Genomic DNA, 16,463 nt, shown 5'->3' with positions numbered 1-16,463 from the left:
TGCTGCAGATGGGCACCAATTTTTTACCAGGATCTTGTCTTGATGATGGGAGAATCCAACCACTGTGCAAAGTCTGGACTTGAGACGACCCTCAGATTACAGGACTGCCCTCTCTGGCTTGTACAGGCATGATGGGTTCATCACTTCATCTGCAACACTTTTTACCCCGATGTGCTCCTCACACCAGAAGAAGGTAAATCTGGATTCAGACCACTTGACTTTCTATAATTGTTCCAGAGTCAAGTCTTTATGCTCCCTTGCAATTTCTTTTTCTTCAGTTAGCCTCACTGATTGGAGGTTTTCTTGTGTCTACACAGCTGTTCAGTCCCAATCCCTCCAGTTTCCTTTGCATTGTGTGCGAGGAAAAGCTTTTATTTTTACTATTGAACACAGCCAGGAGTTCTACTATTGTTTTTCTTCAATTTGATGTCAAACGTTTAAGTGTTTGCTGATTGTTACGGACCTTCCTTCCAGTTTTCAATAATCAGTTGGACAGTACTTAACCCAATGTTAGGAGTTTCTGCAATCTCCTCAAATGTTTTCTCTGTCTGAGGTTTAAGAAGGGTCAAACCACTGACATCTCCAACATATTTCCACAAATGTGGCACTTTGTTGTTTAAAAAATAAGAAGCTACTCCCTGCACTAGTTAGGGCTAAACAACTTGTTGCCAGCTCAACGATAATCAGTCGCCTTGAAGTAATTATCCAATAGGATGTTTGTAGATATCTACTTGAGAAATATAGTACCATGCCAAAATAAGTTGCCATATAGATTTAGCTAAATAACACTTAAGGTGGAAATGCTTACATACCTGTTTCTGCACAGAGACCAGACGAAGCTTCGGCATGATCTGGTCTGGCTCCACACTCTAAAGCATTGCACCGAGACAGAGGCAAGGCTTCTTATAGACATCGTAGTAACACCCTCCCACGGCTCCACAACTGTTCCCAGATGTTACACAGCAACATGTTCCTACGAAGCAGTCGATATGAACCATAGGCGCGCTACAGCTGTACTGAGGTCAGTGTTTCTGGGAAGCTACTGACATAGCAGTGACGTCATATCCCACTAAGGAAGCTGCGTGAGGCGAGAGTTGGGTCAGTGTGGATTGTTGGGCAGTAGCGCTTTATCTTTCCTTAGAATCTCTGTATTTCTTTCCCGGCTATATTAGATTGGTCCGTATGGGTCAGTTAAATCCATATTTTCTAAATCCTCTGTATCAAGGCAATCATTAAAGAGTTTCATATGAAGTTGCTGCCACATCCACAAAAGTTATGCATAGATATTTCTGGATTATTTGGGAATTATTACGGGAAGATTCTGTTGAACTGGCGGCCCATTAACTGTGAGGACAGACGAGAGCAGGTGTTCACATCTGGTTGAGACTCAGAACCAGAACTGTGTGATTAATGTACCGGTTATGGGAGAAATGTAAAGCAGACTCTCACAATGAAATGTATACCAACTCCAACAAATTAACTGTGTTACACATTTGAAACAAGGAAAAATATGATGGTAAATAACAGAGACCTGCCTAAGTCAAGGCCTCCTCTTAGCTACGGAGTGCAATAAATGTCTGCTCAGACCGCATCACGTTAAATTGTTATCCTCATTAAAGCTGAGGTCATCAGACAAACAAAAAAGGATATATTCTAATCCTGAATTAAGCTCTTGAAAAAAATGTGAACGTGTGGCGTTCACTACAAAGGTACTGCAATTTCTGTGTAGACATAGTGTGACTGTCACGGCAACAGTTCCAGTTTCGACATTTTCACGGGTTCTTATGATTAATGTTATCCGTCTTTGTGTTTCTGCTATTTATAGGGCACGACAAGTCTAACATGCTGATATCGACTTTATTTGGTCGGGAAATCTGCTGTGGTATCCAGTCAGCACCCAGTTGGTTCCAGGACTGGTCATGTTTTTCCTGACCAGAAATATTTGACTTTTTTTTTTTTTTTATACAAGAGAGGGAAAAGAACAATCATTTGATAATGCCAACTATGCTAACCGTGCTACTTGGTAACATGTGGTGCTGTAGGCTGTTTACAATATCTGAACATTGAGTCTATTTTTTTTTTAACAGTAGTAAAACTAATTCAACTTTTAATTAAAAAAATTTAAAAAATCACTGGCCACATTAATTGTTAAACAGAGTATGCAGACTCAAAAAGGAGTAAATTGCTGAAAGGACAACATACCTATAGCGATAATTAAGCTAAAGTTGTGCAAAACTATATTTGCATTTAAGTAAAGAAAATATTTGACAGTTTTATCCGTTATTAATCAGTTTATATCCAAAAAACATAAACAGGTTAGCACTACTGTGTTTAGATGTTAAGTCAAGCAGAATAGAAGCATAGTTTGATGCAGGATTTGCTACAAATGACAAAGGGTTCATTAAAGCAATGTTATATTATTGTCATTTAGGCTGTGTTTATATCCTTTTTTTTCTTCAAAGTAATGGAATTATTTTTTTTTATTTGTCAGCTTTCACTGTATTTCACAGGCTTGAATGAAATTTCTGCACAATGTGCCAGTTTTTTATTTTAAATCAGATTCATCGATTGTCAGAAATAATCGCCTAAAAACCTCTGATTGGTGCGTCTCAATTTTCTCTTTATATCTCTAATACAGAGCAGCATTCTGAGTTTTCAATAAAGCCTGAATTGAACTGAATCCAACATTAAGGAGGGTGAAGGTCTAGTGAAAAGTTTGAAACCATAAAAAGGAAATATGGCATCAGCAACCGCAGACACATTTTTTCTAAAAATAATTACATCATGACCACTAGACTGACCTTCAGAGATGGTTTAAACTTAATGCCAGCCAGAGGTCAGGGTTAGGGTCAGACTGTGTTGGGCACAGAGTCAGACCTGCTAATAACTCCCATCTACTCTGTGTCTCAAACCAACTTAGAAACTATTATCCTCCACAAATCCTCTCTCATTTCCTTTCACAGAAAGATTTCCACATAAGCCAAATCAGGGAGGTGCAGGCACGCTTTGCAAATCCTCTGCGGACAGAGGTGAGGGTAGGAAACTAAAGGACAACACGTCAGAGGGCGTGTGTGTTTGTGTGTATGCAAAAGAGCGTAGGAGACGAGTACACATTCCCGCCATCTAATCCTAGTCTCATATTGACTTTGTAGGAAACATGGAAGGGGCACGTGATCGCACATGGCGTTGGCACACTCCGAACCCCGCAGGCTAAACAGGCGGGGTTTAAGAAAAAGCCATACAGGGTGTAGGAACTTCGCAGGACTAAAGGGGACAAGGACCCACCTTCACCTTCACGCCCCCGTTTCTTAATCTGTGCTTTTGTGACCAGCACACACAAAGATTGTGAAGATGTATGCAAGTGATCCGAGAGTTAAAGCCGGAGGTTTGGGATGAGTGCGTTCAGTGACATTGGAGGGACGACGACCATAAACTACTCCACATTTTACACCGTCGGCACACACGCCTGACCCTGCTGTCTGGAAACCAGGTCACGCCACAAGTCCGGCCTTCAGTTTGTGCACCATGTAGCATAATAAAGATGTTTTATGAAAAGAAAGAAAAAAAGCTTTATTATTAGTATAGGAATACTTGTTTAAAAAATTAAAAATGGCAAACTTATAGTCAGAAAATTGGTCCAGAACATTTTGTTTAAGAAACACACAGTCGGAATCTGACCATAGCGGCGAAGATGATCGAAAAACTCTTCTTGTGTAGAGCGCAGATGAGTAGCTGTGCTTACATTACAAATGTGCGCAAAACTTTGTCGATATTCCGCTTATGTTGGGGGAAAAAAGAAAGTATTTCACAATTGCTGTGTTTCCCTTAAATAAGAAACGCAATAAAAATCACATGTGAATAAGTTGTAAACAAAATATGAGGAGCCATGATCCTCCTACTAATTTCTGTAGTCTTCTTTGACGTTTCCGCCAGTAGTAACATGCAATTGTTCATCAAGTCACTTGTGATTGAAAAAAGCGCTTCTGTTGCAGTTTTTCAAAATAATTTTGATACAACCAAAAAACTCCCTCATCATAACGCAAAAACCTTTTATCAAAAAACATCCCTTATTTTTTTATTATTATTATTATTATTATTATTATTATTATTATTGCTGCATTCCCATTAGGAGAATGAAAACACGGCATTCTCTTAAATTCAAATTTGTGCAATTTTATGGTGAATGGAAGCGCAGCTATTGACCCAATATGAACATTTTAGCCTCTATAAAAATGCTTTGTGGAGTAGCAACATGCGAGCTGATCAGAGCGTGTGCAAAAATGAATGGAAATAAATACAGGGCAACCCAGGAAGGTCACCTGGTGAAAGGTAGATGACCAAAAACATACAGCTGGAGCTGGATTAGTTTGGTTTAGCTATTTTGCAAAGAAAAAAAAAACAACATAATTTTCTATTTTACATGTGCAAAAATTGTGAAGACATTCTTAAAAAAACAACAACAACAAAAACATACACCTGTAATGGTAACTTTGCACTGCATCGACTTAACTGGATGGAATACAAATGCATGCCACCCATTTCAGAAATGTATGTGCAACAAACTTTGAAAGACATTTTTATTTCACTTCACAATAATGCACAACTTTTTTTTTAAATCTGTCTGGCACCCACCAAGGGGTGGCGCTGCCCACACTCTGAAAAGCCCTTGTTTGAAGAGTATCAATAGCGCTGTAGCTTAGGCCAAAGAGGTCCATCTGACAGATGGGACGGAAAACGAGGGCTTGTTGGAAGGTAAAATAAGCTCATGAGATAAAGTAGCACCATCTCGGTGAACATGCAAACTTCATACAAATGAATTTAGCTGAAATAGTGTTTCCTTTCCTGGTTTAATTACTTTTTCCAGCCACACGGGGGCAGTCTAAGAGCACGAAGGAGAAGGAAAATGTGAAGTCTTTCAAAAGCAGGCGTAAATAAAATCATTTCCTACCAATCATGCATCTGAAATGTGTTATTTATCAAACAAACTGAAAATAAAACCTGAAGAATAACATAAAGAAGAATATAAAAATAGTTCATTCCAAAGACTAAGGAAGACATATTAGAAACTCATAAAACTATTTTTTGTAGAGCTGAAGTAATTTAGCTGAGATGGAAAGAACTGCAGAGAATTTCCCAAAAGTTAGGTGTTAATAATTATCTTATCTTGCACTGATGTCAGGTGTCTATTTTCAGAAAAGGCCCTCCAAGGACCAATGCCAGTGTGCTATTTCAATCAGTTTTCCAAGGAAAAAAATATATATATATATATAAAAAGATCCAATAGTAAGAATCTCTAAGCATGTATGCAGTTTTAACCTTTTAACCTTTTCTTATCCCAAAAATTATTAGAGTTTCTGTTTTACTGGAACCGCATGAAATGAACACACGAGATAGTCGGCGTGCTGTCAGTGTGTGCCGACCCGCCAAAATAATTGCGTCATCACTCTCTACGGGGTGTGTGTGTGTGTGTGTGTGTGTCTGTGTACTCAATGTGTAAACTGCTCTTCCGGTCCAAGAGAGAGCAGATGAGATAAAAGCAATAATACAAGTTACATCTTGAGGCGCTGACTGCATGTAGTAGAGCTGCTGAACACATTGTGTTGTAAACAAAATGGAGGTATTAAATTGTGCAATGCTGCAAACGCAAAGTGCTGCATTTGGAAATGTTGCATTATCTTACGGTATATTATTACTACTGTTGGTTTTGCTAATCTTATTTTATCAGGAAAATAAGGGTTATTTCTGTTCTATTTCTATTCAGTCATATTTGTCTTTACGGGAGTAAAATCCTGTTCCTTCTGCCTTTACTCTGAAGGGTTGTGGTACATCCTAGAGTATCCTTTTGAAGGAAAACTAAGATATAACAAAAGGTTTCTTTACAGAATGTTTTCTCTTAAAGCTGCAGCATGTAACTTTTATGGGTTTTTTTTAAATGTATGTTTTTTTGCTGTTGCCGTCTGAAGAAATGCACAGTTCGTGGTCAAAAACTGCCAATCAGAGCCAGGAGGAGAGTCTTACCGCTGGCAATCAACCTCGTGAACGCGCCATGCTTTCATTACATGGTGACAGTTTCAACAAGTGTGTAAAAAATATATATATATATATTTTTTTATATATATAAGTTACACCCTGCAGCTTTAAAGCACACACACTTCCCCAAACACTCTGCTTTCAACAATCAGGAAATGCCAAGTTTCTCAATACCCGGTTGCTATGGAGACTCACCTGAAGTTCCCCTTTTTTGTGGTTTTACAATCTCCTGTTCGCTTTTACTTGGGTTTACATACATAACATATGAATATCTACTCATTAACGGCACTGAAATATAATCTTACTGTTAGTTCTTTTATTTACGGAGGAGATTTATCGAATCTCAGTTATTTCGACTACATATACTCAGTGTGCGTCCCAGACATTACCTTATTTTGTGGCTTATTTTTACACAGAGATGTTGAAATGAAATCCATGGAATCGTCCCCTCCTTCAGCCAGGGGGCTCTAAAATGCCGATGTCACAAGGTGATCTATTACAGGGAGACTCAATGAGGAAACTCGATGCATTAACGCCGCAGCTAGCACACAATGCACCGGAAAGGCAACGCACAGCTCACCGCACCGCAGGGGGCGACTCAAACACAATGCCTGTCTATCTGCTGGGACAACCAGAAAACGACGGGATAATGACAAAAAAAGAAAGAAAGAAAGAGAAAATCCATCAGCGAAAATGAAAAGAGAAGGACAGAAGGCAGGTTGGCTGGAAACCCTAGTGGTGGGTTGGAAGAGGGAGGAAAGTGGGGTTATGGTGTGAAGTTCACGGTTAAAATAACACTACGTTCTCTCTCTCTTGCCCTCCAGGAGGCCGGCTCTCCCCGGCGTTCTCCTCTGTCTGGGCGTCTGAGGCCACAAAAAGCACGCTCACTGATCACCGCTGCTATTCTGGGAGATCCGCCTGCGGTCCGGCTTCCGTTCACTCAACAATCCTGCGACTTTCAATCTGCCGTCTGAATCGTTTCATTACGCCAGGGCTGCAACTAGCAGTTATTCTAGCCATCGATTATTTGACAATTTATCAATTAATTGGATAAGCGTCCTGCAGATTTTTCATTTGAGCCTGTTTTATACCACATTAGAAATGCATTAAAAGATGCAAATAAACAATTCAATTTATTTTTAAATAAGAAAATAAATATCGTGTTGCCTAAAATGAAACAACAGGGCATTCCTCTAGTGTATGCTTGATCATTTGTTGCGAAGGATGAATATGCAGCCGAAAAAAAACTTCTACCAATGTGTGGAAAGTTTTTCTGCTTGACTTATCAAAAGGTGTTTAAGCTGAGATTTTTTTTTTTTTTTTTTTACAGAATTTTAACCGGATGAAACTAAACATTGAATTCTGAGTAACACATTTACAAAAAATGTTTTCTTTTTATCTTCAATGTAAAATGTATATACTTTTGTACAGGTTTTGCTTAACTCCTCTGGATTTTTTTTTTTTGCTTTCAGAAAATTGCCTTTTTTTGAGTCTATATCCAGTTAACGATTAATTTATTGCTATATTAGTTGACGGAGGAGTGTTCACTCAAAATGGGTTATTTTGCTGAGAAAAAAACCCCTCAGAGCAGTAATTAAGTCAAAAGTGTACAAAAATACACATACATCTTGCATTCAACATAAAAACACCTTTGCCTGTAAATATGTTTTAGCCAAAACATATTTACAGTTTTAACCTCACCCACTTCACATTTACTAAAGAAACGCTGTTATTGCATTTTATGCAAAACATTTTGATTTTCTTATTTTAAAAAAAAAGAAGAAAAAAAAGTTTTATTGCTGAGGAGTGGGCATGTTTGAATATATTATTAATCAAAAAAGGCTGAAGTGGTGAAATGAATAATTTGTAGAATGTGTTTTCTAAATCTGATTGTCAGAAAGTCGATAAATTAATTAATTACTAAAACAATTGTAAGATACAGCCCCAATTATTTTCCACTGATTCTAAGATTTTTAAAAAAATCCCAACAGTAAGATTCATGCAGTTCTCAATTCATATTGAGTGTTTCAGTCACAATAGTTTCTACAGCCACTTTATGCCCTTCTCACCTTCCCCGATTATATATTAGCTTTCTCTGTTCACACACACTGGACAGCACACAGAGGGCAATACATCACGTTTCACATACACAAAGACAAGAGCCTGTCTCCGCACCGTGTGACGTAAACGCAGCATGCAGTCACACCTGACTCCACTGAACAATCATAGCTGCTGATAGCCGTCTGGTTCGTTGAATATATAATCATATTTTAACGTGTGCACATGCACTCGAGCTTCATACCTGGAATAGCTGAGCCTCAGTAATCTTGTTTTCTTTCAGCATCTGCTCTGACTGACAGCAGGTCGGCCGTATTGAGACGAAGCTCCCGGTCCGCCGAGGCGACCTGAACTGGCGTTCATGGTGCCTGAAGGTGGGTGTGCGGCCGCGTCGTTTCTTCTGAAGCCATTGACGAACAGAAATCCAGGAGTTTGTATTGTTGGAATTGCCTTGAAAAAAAAACAATAAAAGCACAGAAAATGAGTTTCTCCTGCAGGTTTCTCACTCAGCATGGAGGTAAAGGGTCATTTCGCTATTATTTTGGGGCATTTGGACAAACCTCCACCATTTTAGAATCAGCTCGTTTTTTTTTTGTTGTTTGAAAAATGTCTATTCAAATTTGATATTATTATTTAGATAATGTAATAATATTAAAACACAAACAACCCTTCTCTTTCTTTCCTTTTTGTTTAATGACTGTTCTCAATTGCCTAAAGTTTTATAGTTGATTGTTCTCAAATATCTCATCAGGGACTCGATTATAAGTAGTCTATTTATCAATCACTATAAAATAATTCTTTTCTTTTTTTTTTAAAGCATAGAGAGAAATTTCATCTACCGGTAAAACATGTTTTGTCAATTTTTTTTAAATTAGAAATTGCGATCCATTTTTCAGTCATTGTTCTAAATTATATTAAAACCATTTATCAAAATGTTATTTGACATGTTCGTCTTTCTGGCTGGCTGCCAGTCAAATTTATCAAGCAGCTTTGCTACTCAAGCTAGCGCAGCAGGGCTAACCAAAGTCAATAGATATGAGGAAGCACTTACGCTAAACAAATGTAATAATTATTGAGAAAAGAGAATAAAAGCAAGAAAAAAAATCATTGTAATAGTTGATGTTTCTTTACACATGCTTGTAGCACTGTCTGTTGGTTTGCAAAGTGAATAACCGGCCAGAAGCTATCATGGCACGGAAAAGTTTTGGAAGCCCTGATTTAATCTGAAAACTACTACAACTATATTTATTATGAACATGATGCAAAGTAACAGCAAAAAAGTGTATTTTTATATTCTGTGTGAAAAATATAAGTGTAAGATTGAGAATACTACACCATACTGAATATCCTCGCATCTTGAGAGTCGTTACGGACCCCAAATCCTGAAAACACGACCGAGAACATCAAGTTCCGCCCGGCTGAGTGACAGGCTGCAGCAGGACTGGACCGGAAGCAACTCCCAGCCCTGTGAAGTGACTTTGACATTATTCCGACTTATGTCTGGGGGCTGGGGCCAGAATGCCTGAGGGGCCCTGCGCAGGAAAGCACAGAGTGAATGAAACAAATCGGTCTCGCTCAGACACACGAGGACGAGGCCCACCCACCCACTACTACCGAGTAATGTAGCTGACTGGAACCCTCAGTATCAGAGGAGAAGTCCACAACAAGGAGAAACACCAGGCTATTCTTCCCCTCCACCCTCACACAGGCTTGACAACTGAACCCTTTGTCTCCTTTGTTTGGGACAAAATGGACCAGCGAGGACCGCAAGAGGACAGCGGGACGCACCAATCACTCAGATACGAAACTTTACAGTGGGGGAGCTTTTAAGTGACGACCAGCCGCTTTGCTGTCAATTATTTATCGACGAACCCATAAAACGTATTGTTCTACTGAAAACGATCGATGCCAGCGGGGCTCGGATTTTAGTTATGCAACAGTCAGAGGGAGGTTGACGCTTCATCCCTGCCCTGGCACAGGAAACCCTGTCCGCTTAGAGAGCGAGACAGGCTAAAAATAACACACACACACACACCGACACCCCTACCCACGCACTCACATACGCACACACAAGCCAACACGCACAATGGGCCTCTTTTAAAAAAGACTCCACATGCATCAACAGATTTAGCATTATCCATAGTGAGTAAATGTGTGGTGCTTTTTGAGGTTTCATTGGCAACAGTTGTTTTAGGGCCGAGCGATACGGACTTACAATTTTATCACAATATTTTGTGGCATCATTGTGTGTGGGGTTTTTTTAACATTACTTGGGATTTATCGCAACAGCAATAAATCAAAATTCTTATAAGAAACTGATCGCAATAAATGATAAACAATAAAACAAACAGTGGGGAAAAGTATAAAATGAACAATTCCGACAATACGGACAATGGGATTTTTTTCAGTATTACTTACTTGGAATTAACCCTGACAACAATAAATCAAGAACATTTTATACTAAAGTTATCATAATAAATTATGATAAAATTAATGTTTTACCTGACCGTATATTAAAGTTTGTGACTTAAGAAAGGAATGCCACTCAAGTTTAAAGCTACATGAAGGCAGAGTAGTAAGTACTTATCACAAATAGTGCCATCACTTGTTATAACAATACTTTATACAGTGAACCCTCGCTGTAACACGGTTCACCTTTCACAGCCTCGCGGATTTTTTTGTGCAGTTTATTTTCACAGTGCACTGTGTTCTGCGTCCTGATTGGCTAAACAGTCTCCGCGCTTCTTCTCTACCTGTGTGCCAATAACGTTACGGTATTTAAATATACGTAATGCAGCAAATTTTGGCAAATGTTTTTGCCCGGACGAAAAAAAAGCAACAACAACAGCTACCGATAACTATGTTCTTCTCTAGAAAAAACACACCTGCACCACAGGCTGCAGAAGAAAAAGCCACTAGAGAGCGGAGTCAGGCCGCAGCGTCACAGTCAGAGGAACAGTGAAATACGCGAGTCACAATTTGTACTACTGTACTTTGTGTTGATGACTAAAATGATTATTTTACTGTAGTTATTTGTAGGAAAGCGTTATATTTGCTTAAAAATGCTTGGGCCTGAAAACAGGTTTTGTTCTTTGGTTCAATGTAGAGTATTTAATTATGCTGTATAATAATTGTAAAATATAAAGATAACTACTTCACGGATTTTGCCTATCACGGGTTCTTTTCCGAACGCAACCCCGGCAAAAAACATAAAGTAAAAGAAATGTGACTTGGAAATTTCACACTTTCAAATTGGTCCTCCGTCTCTTTAAGAAGCGCCTACTTTTTCAGGCTCTCTACCTTTCGCACTTCATAACAACGCTCCATTATCTCGTAGGCAGCCGTCCTGAGGAGAGTTGCACCGAGAGGTTTTTATAATGAGCTCAGCAGATGCGCAGTTCCACCAGGTGTTTGCTAACTGCTGCAGCCGCTAGTCTGGAGGGGCTCAGTGGGGAAGGCGAGGTGTCATCGTTTAATCCCCATCATTTGACTCAGATGTGTTGTGCTCTTGCAGCTTTGCTTTTGTTACATGATACAATTTGCCTTTAGCTTATTGATGCTCACAGCCATCACCATCTACAATAACTCTTTTGAATTAATGAGTTACAACATTACATTTCTCTTTGGGGTTTTGAATTTGAATTAAAGCCCTTTCATTCAGTTCTTGATCTGAGAGAGAAGCTGCTGAATAAGCAAGCTGTCCCGTTCTCTTACACCACCTTCTGAAACAACTTCGGTGCTCCAGTATCAGACCTGGAGTTGCCTCATAGACCGTTTGCCTCTGAGTCATTGAGTGTTTGTGCAGGAAGGTGGCCCAACACCCCTGCAGATTGACTTTCTGTTGGGAAATTGCCGACTGAACAAATCTGGCACGGCTCCATCTCCGCTAACCGCATGTCGGGCGCTGAGCCACTACCGGCAGAGCGTTTCCTCTCAAACACATCCGACGTCTTCCAAATCAGCCGTAATCACGGCGTGTGTCAGAACATGTTGAGGAGATGTTGCCGGCTCTTTCACTTCCCCCTCGGGGAGAAGGGGTAGTCATCATAATAATTACACCGCCGGGGTCATTAGTGCTCTGTTTACAGCTTACCAAGTGACAGTAATACAAAGTAATCAGTGATAATTCTTGTTCTCCCCAACTTCCTGGGGTGAAAGTTGCTCGAACCGCAAATCAAACCTCAACAATCCGCGAGCCTCAGGGTGTGCAACCAGACTTGCAGTTTGACAAAAATGCAACCCAACATCCTGCACGAGCAACTTTAAGTAAAACTGTTTCACTATCAACCCAGCAGCATATATAGCTATACCAGTCCACCAAACAAAACACATCTCATAAGTCTTTGTGTTAAAAAAGCAGCAGTGTTTGCTCTCAAAAAGTCTCAACACTCGCCTTAAGGATATTTTATTATAGCCATAAAAATGATCCACTGCCCGTCTGCCCTGAGGGGGAGCAGCATGACTGACTTTTTGTCTCTAAATACGCTCTATTGCATTTACGTCTCATGACTGTCAGCCTCGTCCCACAAATTCGGTAATTAAAGAAACATCCGGCGCGTAAATGAAATTTAGAGTCGTCTTCTGACTTCAGACAGCGAGTGGCCTCGGATTCTGCCCGGCTCGGCTCGGCTGTGGTCCAGCACTGCAAATGTATTTTATATTGAAAGAATTTTTCCACCCGCCCCCTCTTTTTGACCAAGACGTGCGAGCTGTAATACCTGAATGGTATGACTCATATCTACCTCCACGCAGCCCAATTATCTTAGGCTTTTCTTGAGATAAAGTAGAATAGCTGTGACCCCCGACCCCAGGCTAGCTGGTTGGGATGAATCATGGGCTTCACGGTTGGAGCAAAAAAATTAAAAGAAAAAATGTTATATTCCTACAATATGTCCAGTGATTGACAATGAGGTGCTAAAGACTTAATCCAGTGTTGGCAACACTTAACAATTGATGTTCAAACATACTTTCCATCCAGTCTGACATTGAGTTGAGTTATTTTTAAAGACAAAATGGAAAAACTTTTAAGTCAATGGAAAGACACCCCAAAATCCTGTCGATTTCAGCAATGAATGATTTTTGCTAAAACCGTCTTTCACATAAACCAGGGTTTCTGCAGGTTTCACCAACTCAAATTTAAGACCTTTCAAGACCATTCTGAACATAATTTAAGGATTGGTAAGACCAGTGGTGGTTGACCTCCATGTTTAAAATCCGCCAGTGCTCACGAATATGTCACGCAACCAAACTTCATAAGACGAGATGAAAATATTGAGTTCATGAGAACAAGATTTTACCATTACAGTACCTTCAAGAAAACTTTAGACCTATGCTAAATATAAATAAAAAGTTATTTCTTCTGGATTTTCATTGATTTTGCCACAAACTCAACAAACAAATTCAATGTTCATCCCATCAGGGCTTAAGACAGTGCTTCAACGATCCATGGTCCGCAGCACAGCATTTCGCATTCGCTATTGATAAGGTGCGCTGGGATTGTGGCGTAGCTCAACATACCCCTAGACGTCCAGCCATCAGTTGTTACAGCAATAGTTTCTACTTCTTTTAGTGTCTGATCAACTAGCAGTGCCTACATAGTTGTTCATGTTTCGTTTTTCACTCTGTTGTCGTTTATCGTACCTACTGGGAACCCAAAATATTGCCAAAAAGATGGTTTAAGGGTAGCTGGGGCAACTTCTGCTACAACATCATCTGGCGAAACAGTATTCACCTCAACGAGAAGTATCGTGATGTTTTAATGTCACAAAAGTTGAAATACTTTTGCAAAGTACTGTATATGTTGTCTGTCTTTCCATTGACTTAAACGTTTTTCACACCATTTACTCCAGTTTTACTTTCGACCACATCCCAAAGGCGAACCGCTGTAGCAGGTCAGACGGTAGAAGCAGCGCTGCCTCTTTAACCACATCATAGAGTCGCTACATGAGATAAACACAGCCTAACTTCAGCCATCATCACACAGCACAGCAAGAAGAAAACTAGTTGGGGTTTTTTTTTCAACACCAATGACCACATTAACATCACGAAGAAAACAAATCCCAAAGCAATTTTATTAACTGCTTGGAGCAGAGAGACCTGGCCTGGAAGATAGTGGGTCAGCTTGGTCTCATTTAAAATAAATTGCACCAATAAAAAGATTGTTATGCTCAAATGGCTTTCATAGCGCTGAAAATAAAACTATAAAAGATTGCTTACAGATCTGGAGATAAGGGGAGAGGAGAGGTGAAATGGACATGGGTTTGTGGTAAGAGCAGAGAGCCGTGGATAAGGAGCAACATGTCTGGCAGGCATGTTGGTAGAAATTGAATTTGTTGGATTAAAACCCTAAGAGTCTGCTTGACTGTGGTGACGATCTTTCCAGACTTGTCTTGGGTTATATCTGTTACATACGCATGCCAAAGTGGCAGGATTTAGTGACCCGAACTTGAAGAAGAAGAAAATGTGGTCATTTTTGAAGCCTATTGAAAAAAAAAAACTACATAGCAAAATCTTTTCTATTAGCTACAGTGGCCAAAGATCCCCTACTCTAGCATCTCCCTGTCCAGCTTGTATTTAATGAGCCAGATGGGTTTAAAGAGGAGCAGCAAAAAAACAAATGAGGTGGATTTATTTACGGGTTTTTAAAATAACAAACAATAATTTGTTTATTTCATTCATTTACAGTTTAATATGAACTTGTCACATGTTTACAAAAGCAAAAGTTCTGAATGAAAATGAGTTTGAAGGGAAAAAAAATTACAACTTTGAAAATACTTGGATGATATGAGTCAAGACTAAATTTAATTTCCCTTTGACAAAAGCATTAATGAATTAAATGTCACTTTTATAATGCAACTGCAATTAAACAAACAAAACAATGTAAAACCTTTTTAAAAAATTATGCATCTAATCATTTTAGGTTAAATGATGCAGTTAAGCTAAAATGCATCAAATCAAACTGCACGATAATCTACACCTTTGTCATTCCATACTGCTATATAATAGACACTACAGCTTTTATTATTATTATTTTTAAATAAACAAGTAGCCTCAATTAAACTCCCTTTCAACCTGAGGTGCTATTTTTGATGACATTTTATAGCCAAGAATTGCTTAATTTCATCTTTAGGCGCCTCAGTTTGCGGGTCAACTCGTGTTGTCATGGATACTGGGGCACCTGTGCACCTTTACAGTTAGGTGAAACCATAATAAGTTCATTAGGTTAAAGTTGCCTTCAGTTGTGTAACAAAGCACAGCGGGGGTTCACCTGACCCACAGGTGACAGCAGCTTTCACCTGTTGCCTCCAACAGTTGCTATCATGTTATCAAGACTCGCACTTGCGTCATTTTCCCGTGTTAGCTTTTAACAGAAAAACATAGTTTTACATGTTTAAAGCGAAGAGGGTTTCCTGGGTTTTAAACTCGTTCCTGAATGACTCCTACCTGTCAATTTCGGCCTCAGACGCTTTCTGTCCCTTTCCGGTTCTCCACTCTGCTTCACCACTCCAAACCAACCACTCGTTGCGGACTGACAAGTCCTGACGTCCCGCTGAAAGCTTTCGGTTCCCGGTCAGAGGCGCTAATGAAGCTCGGTTAATATTTGTGCTGCGTTTAATGCGGCCCTCGCTCACCAGAGCGAGTTTGAATACTCTGCCTGCTGGCGTCTCGTCTATTCAGGCTTTGTACAGCGCAGAGATCGTCTACAAACGTGAAGACGAGTCACTCCAAAAATCAAAACTGAACCTACTCTTCTATTTATTTGTTTAAATTTAGGGCTGGCCTAAGGCTGAATAAGACCGTAAGAAGAAATTAATCTGGGAATCCAATCCATTTTTTTTTAACATTTTAATTCCAGAGTTGGGAGCTATTTGCAGACTGATTTGACAAGCTTTTCTTGGGTGGAGTTCACATTTTCAACTCTGCTACTCAAACTTTCACTCAACAATGTGGCACCACCTAAGGAGGCATACACAGGTGGTTAAACAATATGATAAATTGCCATAAAGAATTGTTTGGAAAGCAAAATATATGCAATACAAATGTCCTTGCGTTTTGTGACAGGCTCCTGCTTGCCTTAAGCTACAGCTTTGTTTGTGTATGTTGGCAGTTCGTCATTACCAGTTTTATGTAATATATATATATATATATATATATATATATATATATAGAGAGGCTCGTCTTAAAGGAGCATGCCAAAGTTTAAATAAGAAGAAAATTACGAATTTGACCCAAAATAATGCTTCATTCAGTCTCTGTAAACAATTTTCAGGTTTCATTGTTTTCAAATACATTATCTCACACCATTTATTTTTACAGAGAGCAACTGGATATTAGACTATTTTTTTAAAGAACAAAACCCTAAAAAAAAAATCCCC

The 16,463-nt window shown here is 39.3% G+C and overlaps 1 protein-coding gene across 8 annotated transcripts in view; it reads right to left on the bottom strand.

The window, feature by feature from the left end:
• tnk2 (tyrosine kinase non receptor 2) overlaps positions 1–15,759 on the bottom strand; it is a 58,551-nt gene extending 42,792 nt beyond the window's left edge. For 2 of the 8 annotated variants that reach the window (XR_002752864.1, XM_023335015.1), the window contains exons 1-2: positions 9,429–9,493; positions 8,333–8,538 (exon numbers count right to left, since the gene is read on the bottom strand). Coding sequence is in view for 5 of the 8 variants with exons in the window: in XM_023335015.1 (XP_023190783.1) it covers positions 8,333–8,538; positions 9,429–9,492 (270 nt within the window). In the remaining 3 variants the exon portion in view is untranslated. Of the gene's footprint in view, positions 1–812; positions 1,475–8,332; positions 8,539–9,428; positions 9,494–15,531 lie in introns of those variants that run through there. The other 6 variants (XM_023335022.1, XM_023335016.1, XM_023335017.1 and 3 more) reach the window with 6 other exon arrangements.
• Between the last annotated feature and the right edge of the window lie 704 nt (positions 15,760–16,463).

Source organism: Xiphophorus maculatus, chromosome 6 (assembly GCF_002775205.1).
Source record: "Xiphophorus maculatus strain JP 163 A chromosome 6, X_maculatus-5.0-male, whole genome shotgun sequence".
NCBI classification, from domain to species: domain Eukaryota; kingdom Metazoa; phylum Chordata; class Actinopteri; order Cyprinodontiformes; family Poeciliidae; genus Xiphophorus; species Xiphophorus maculatus.
Note: the sequence above shows the minus strand (reverse complement) of the source record. Positions and strands in the feature narration are given on the sequence as shown.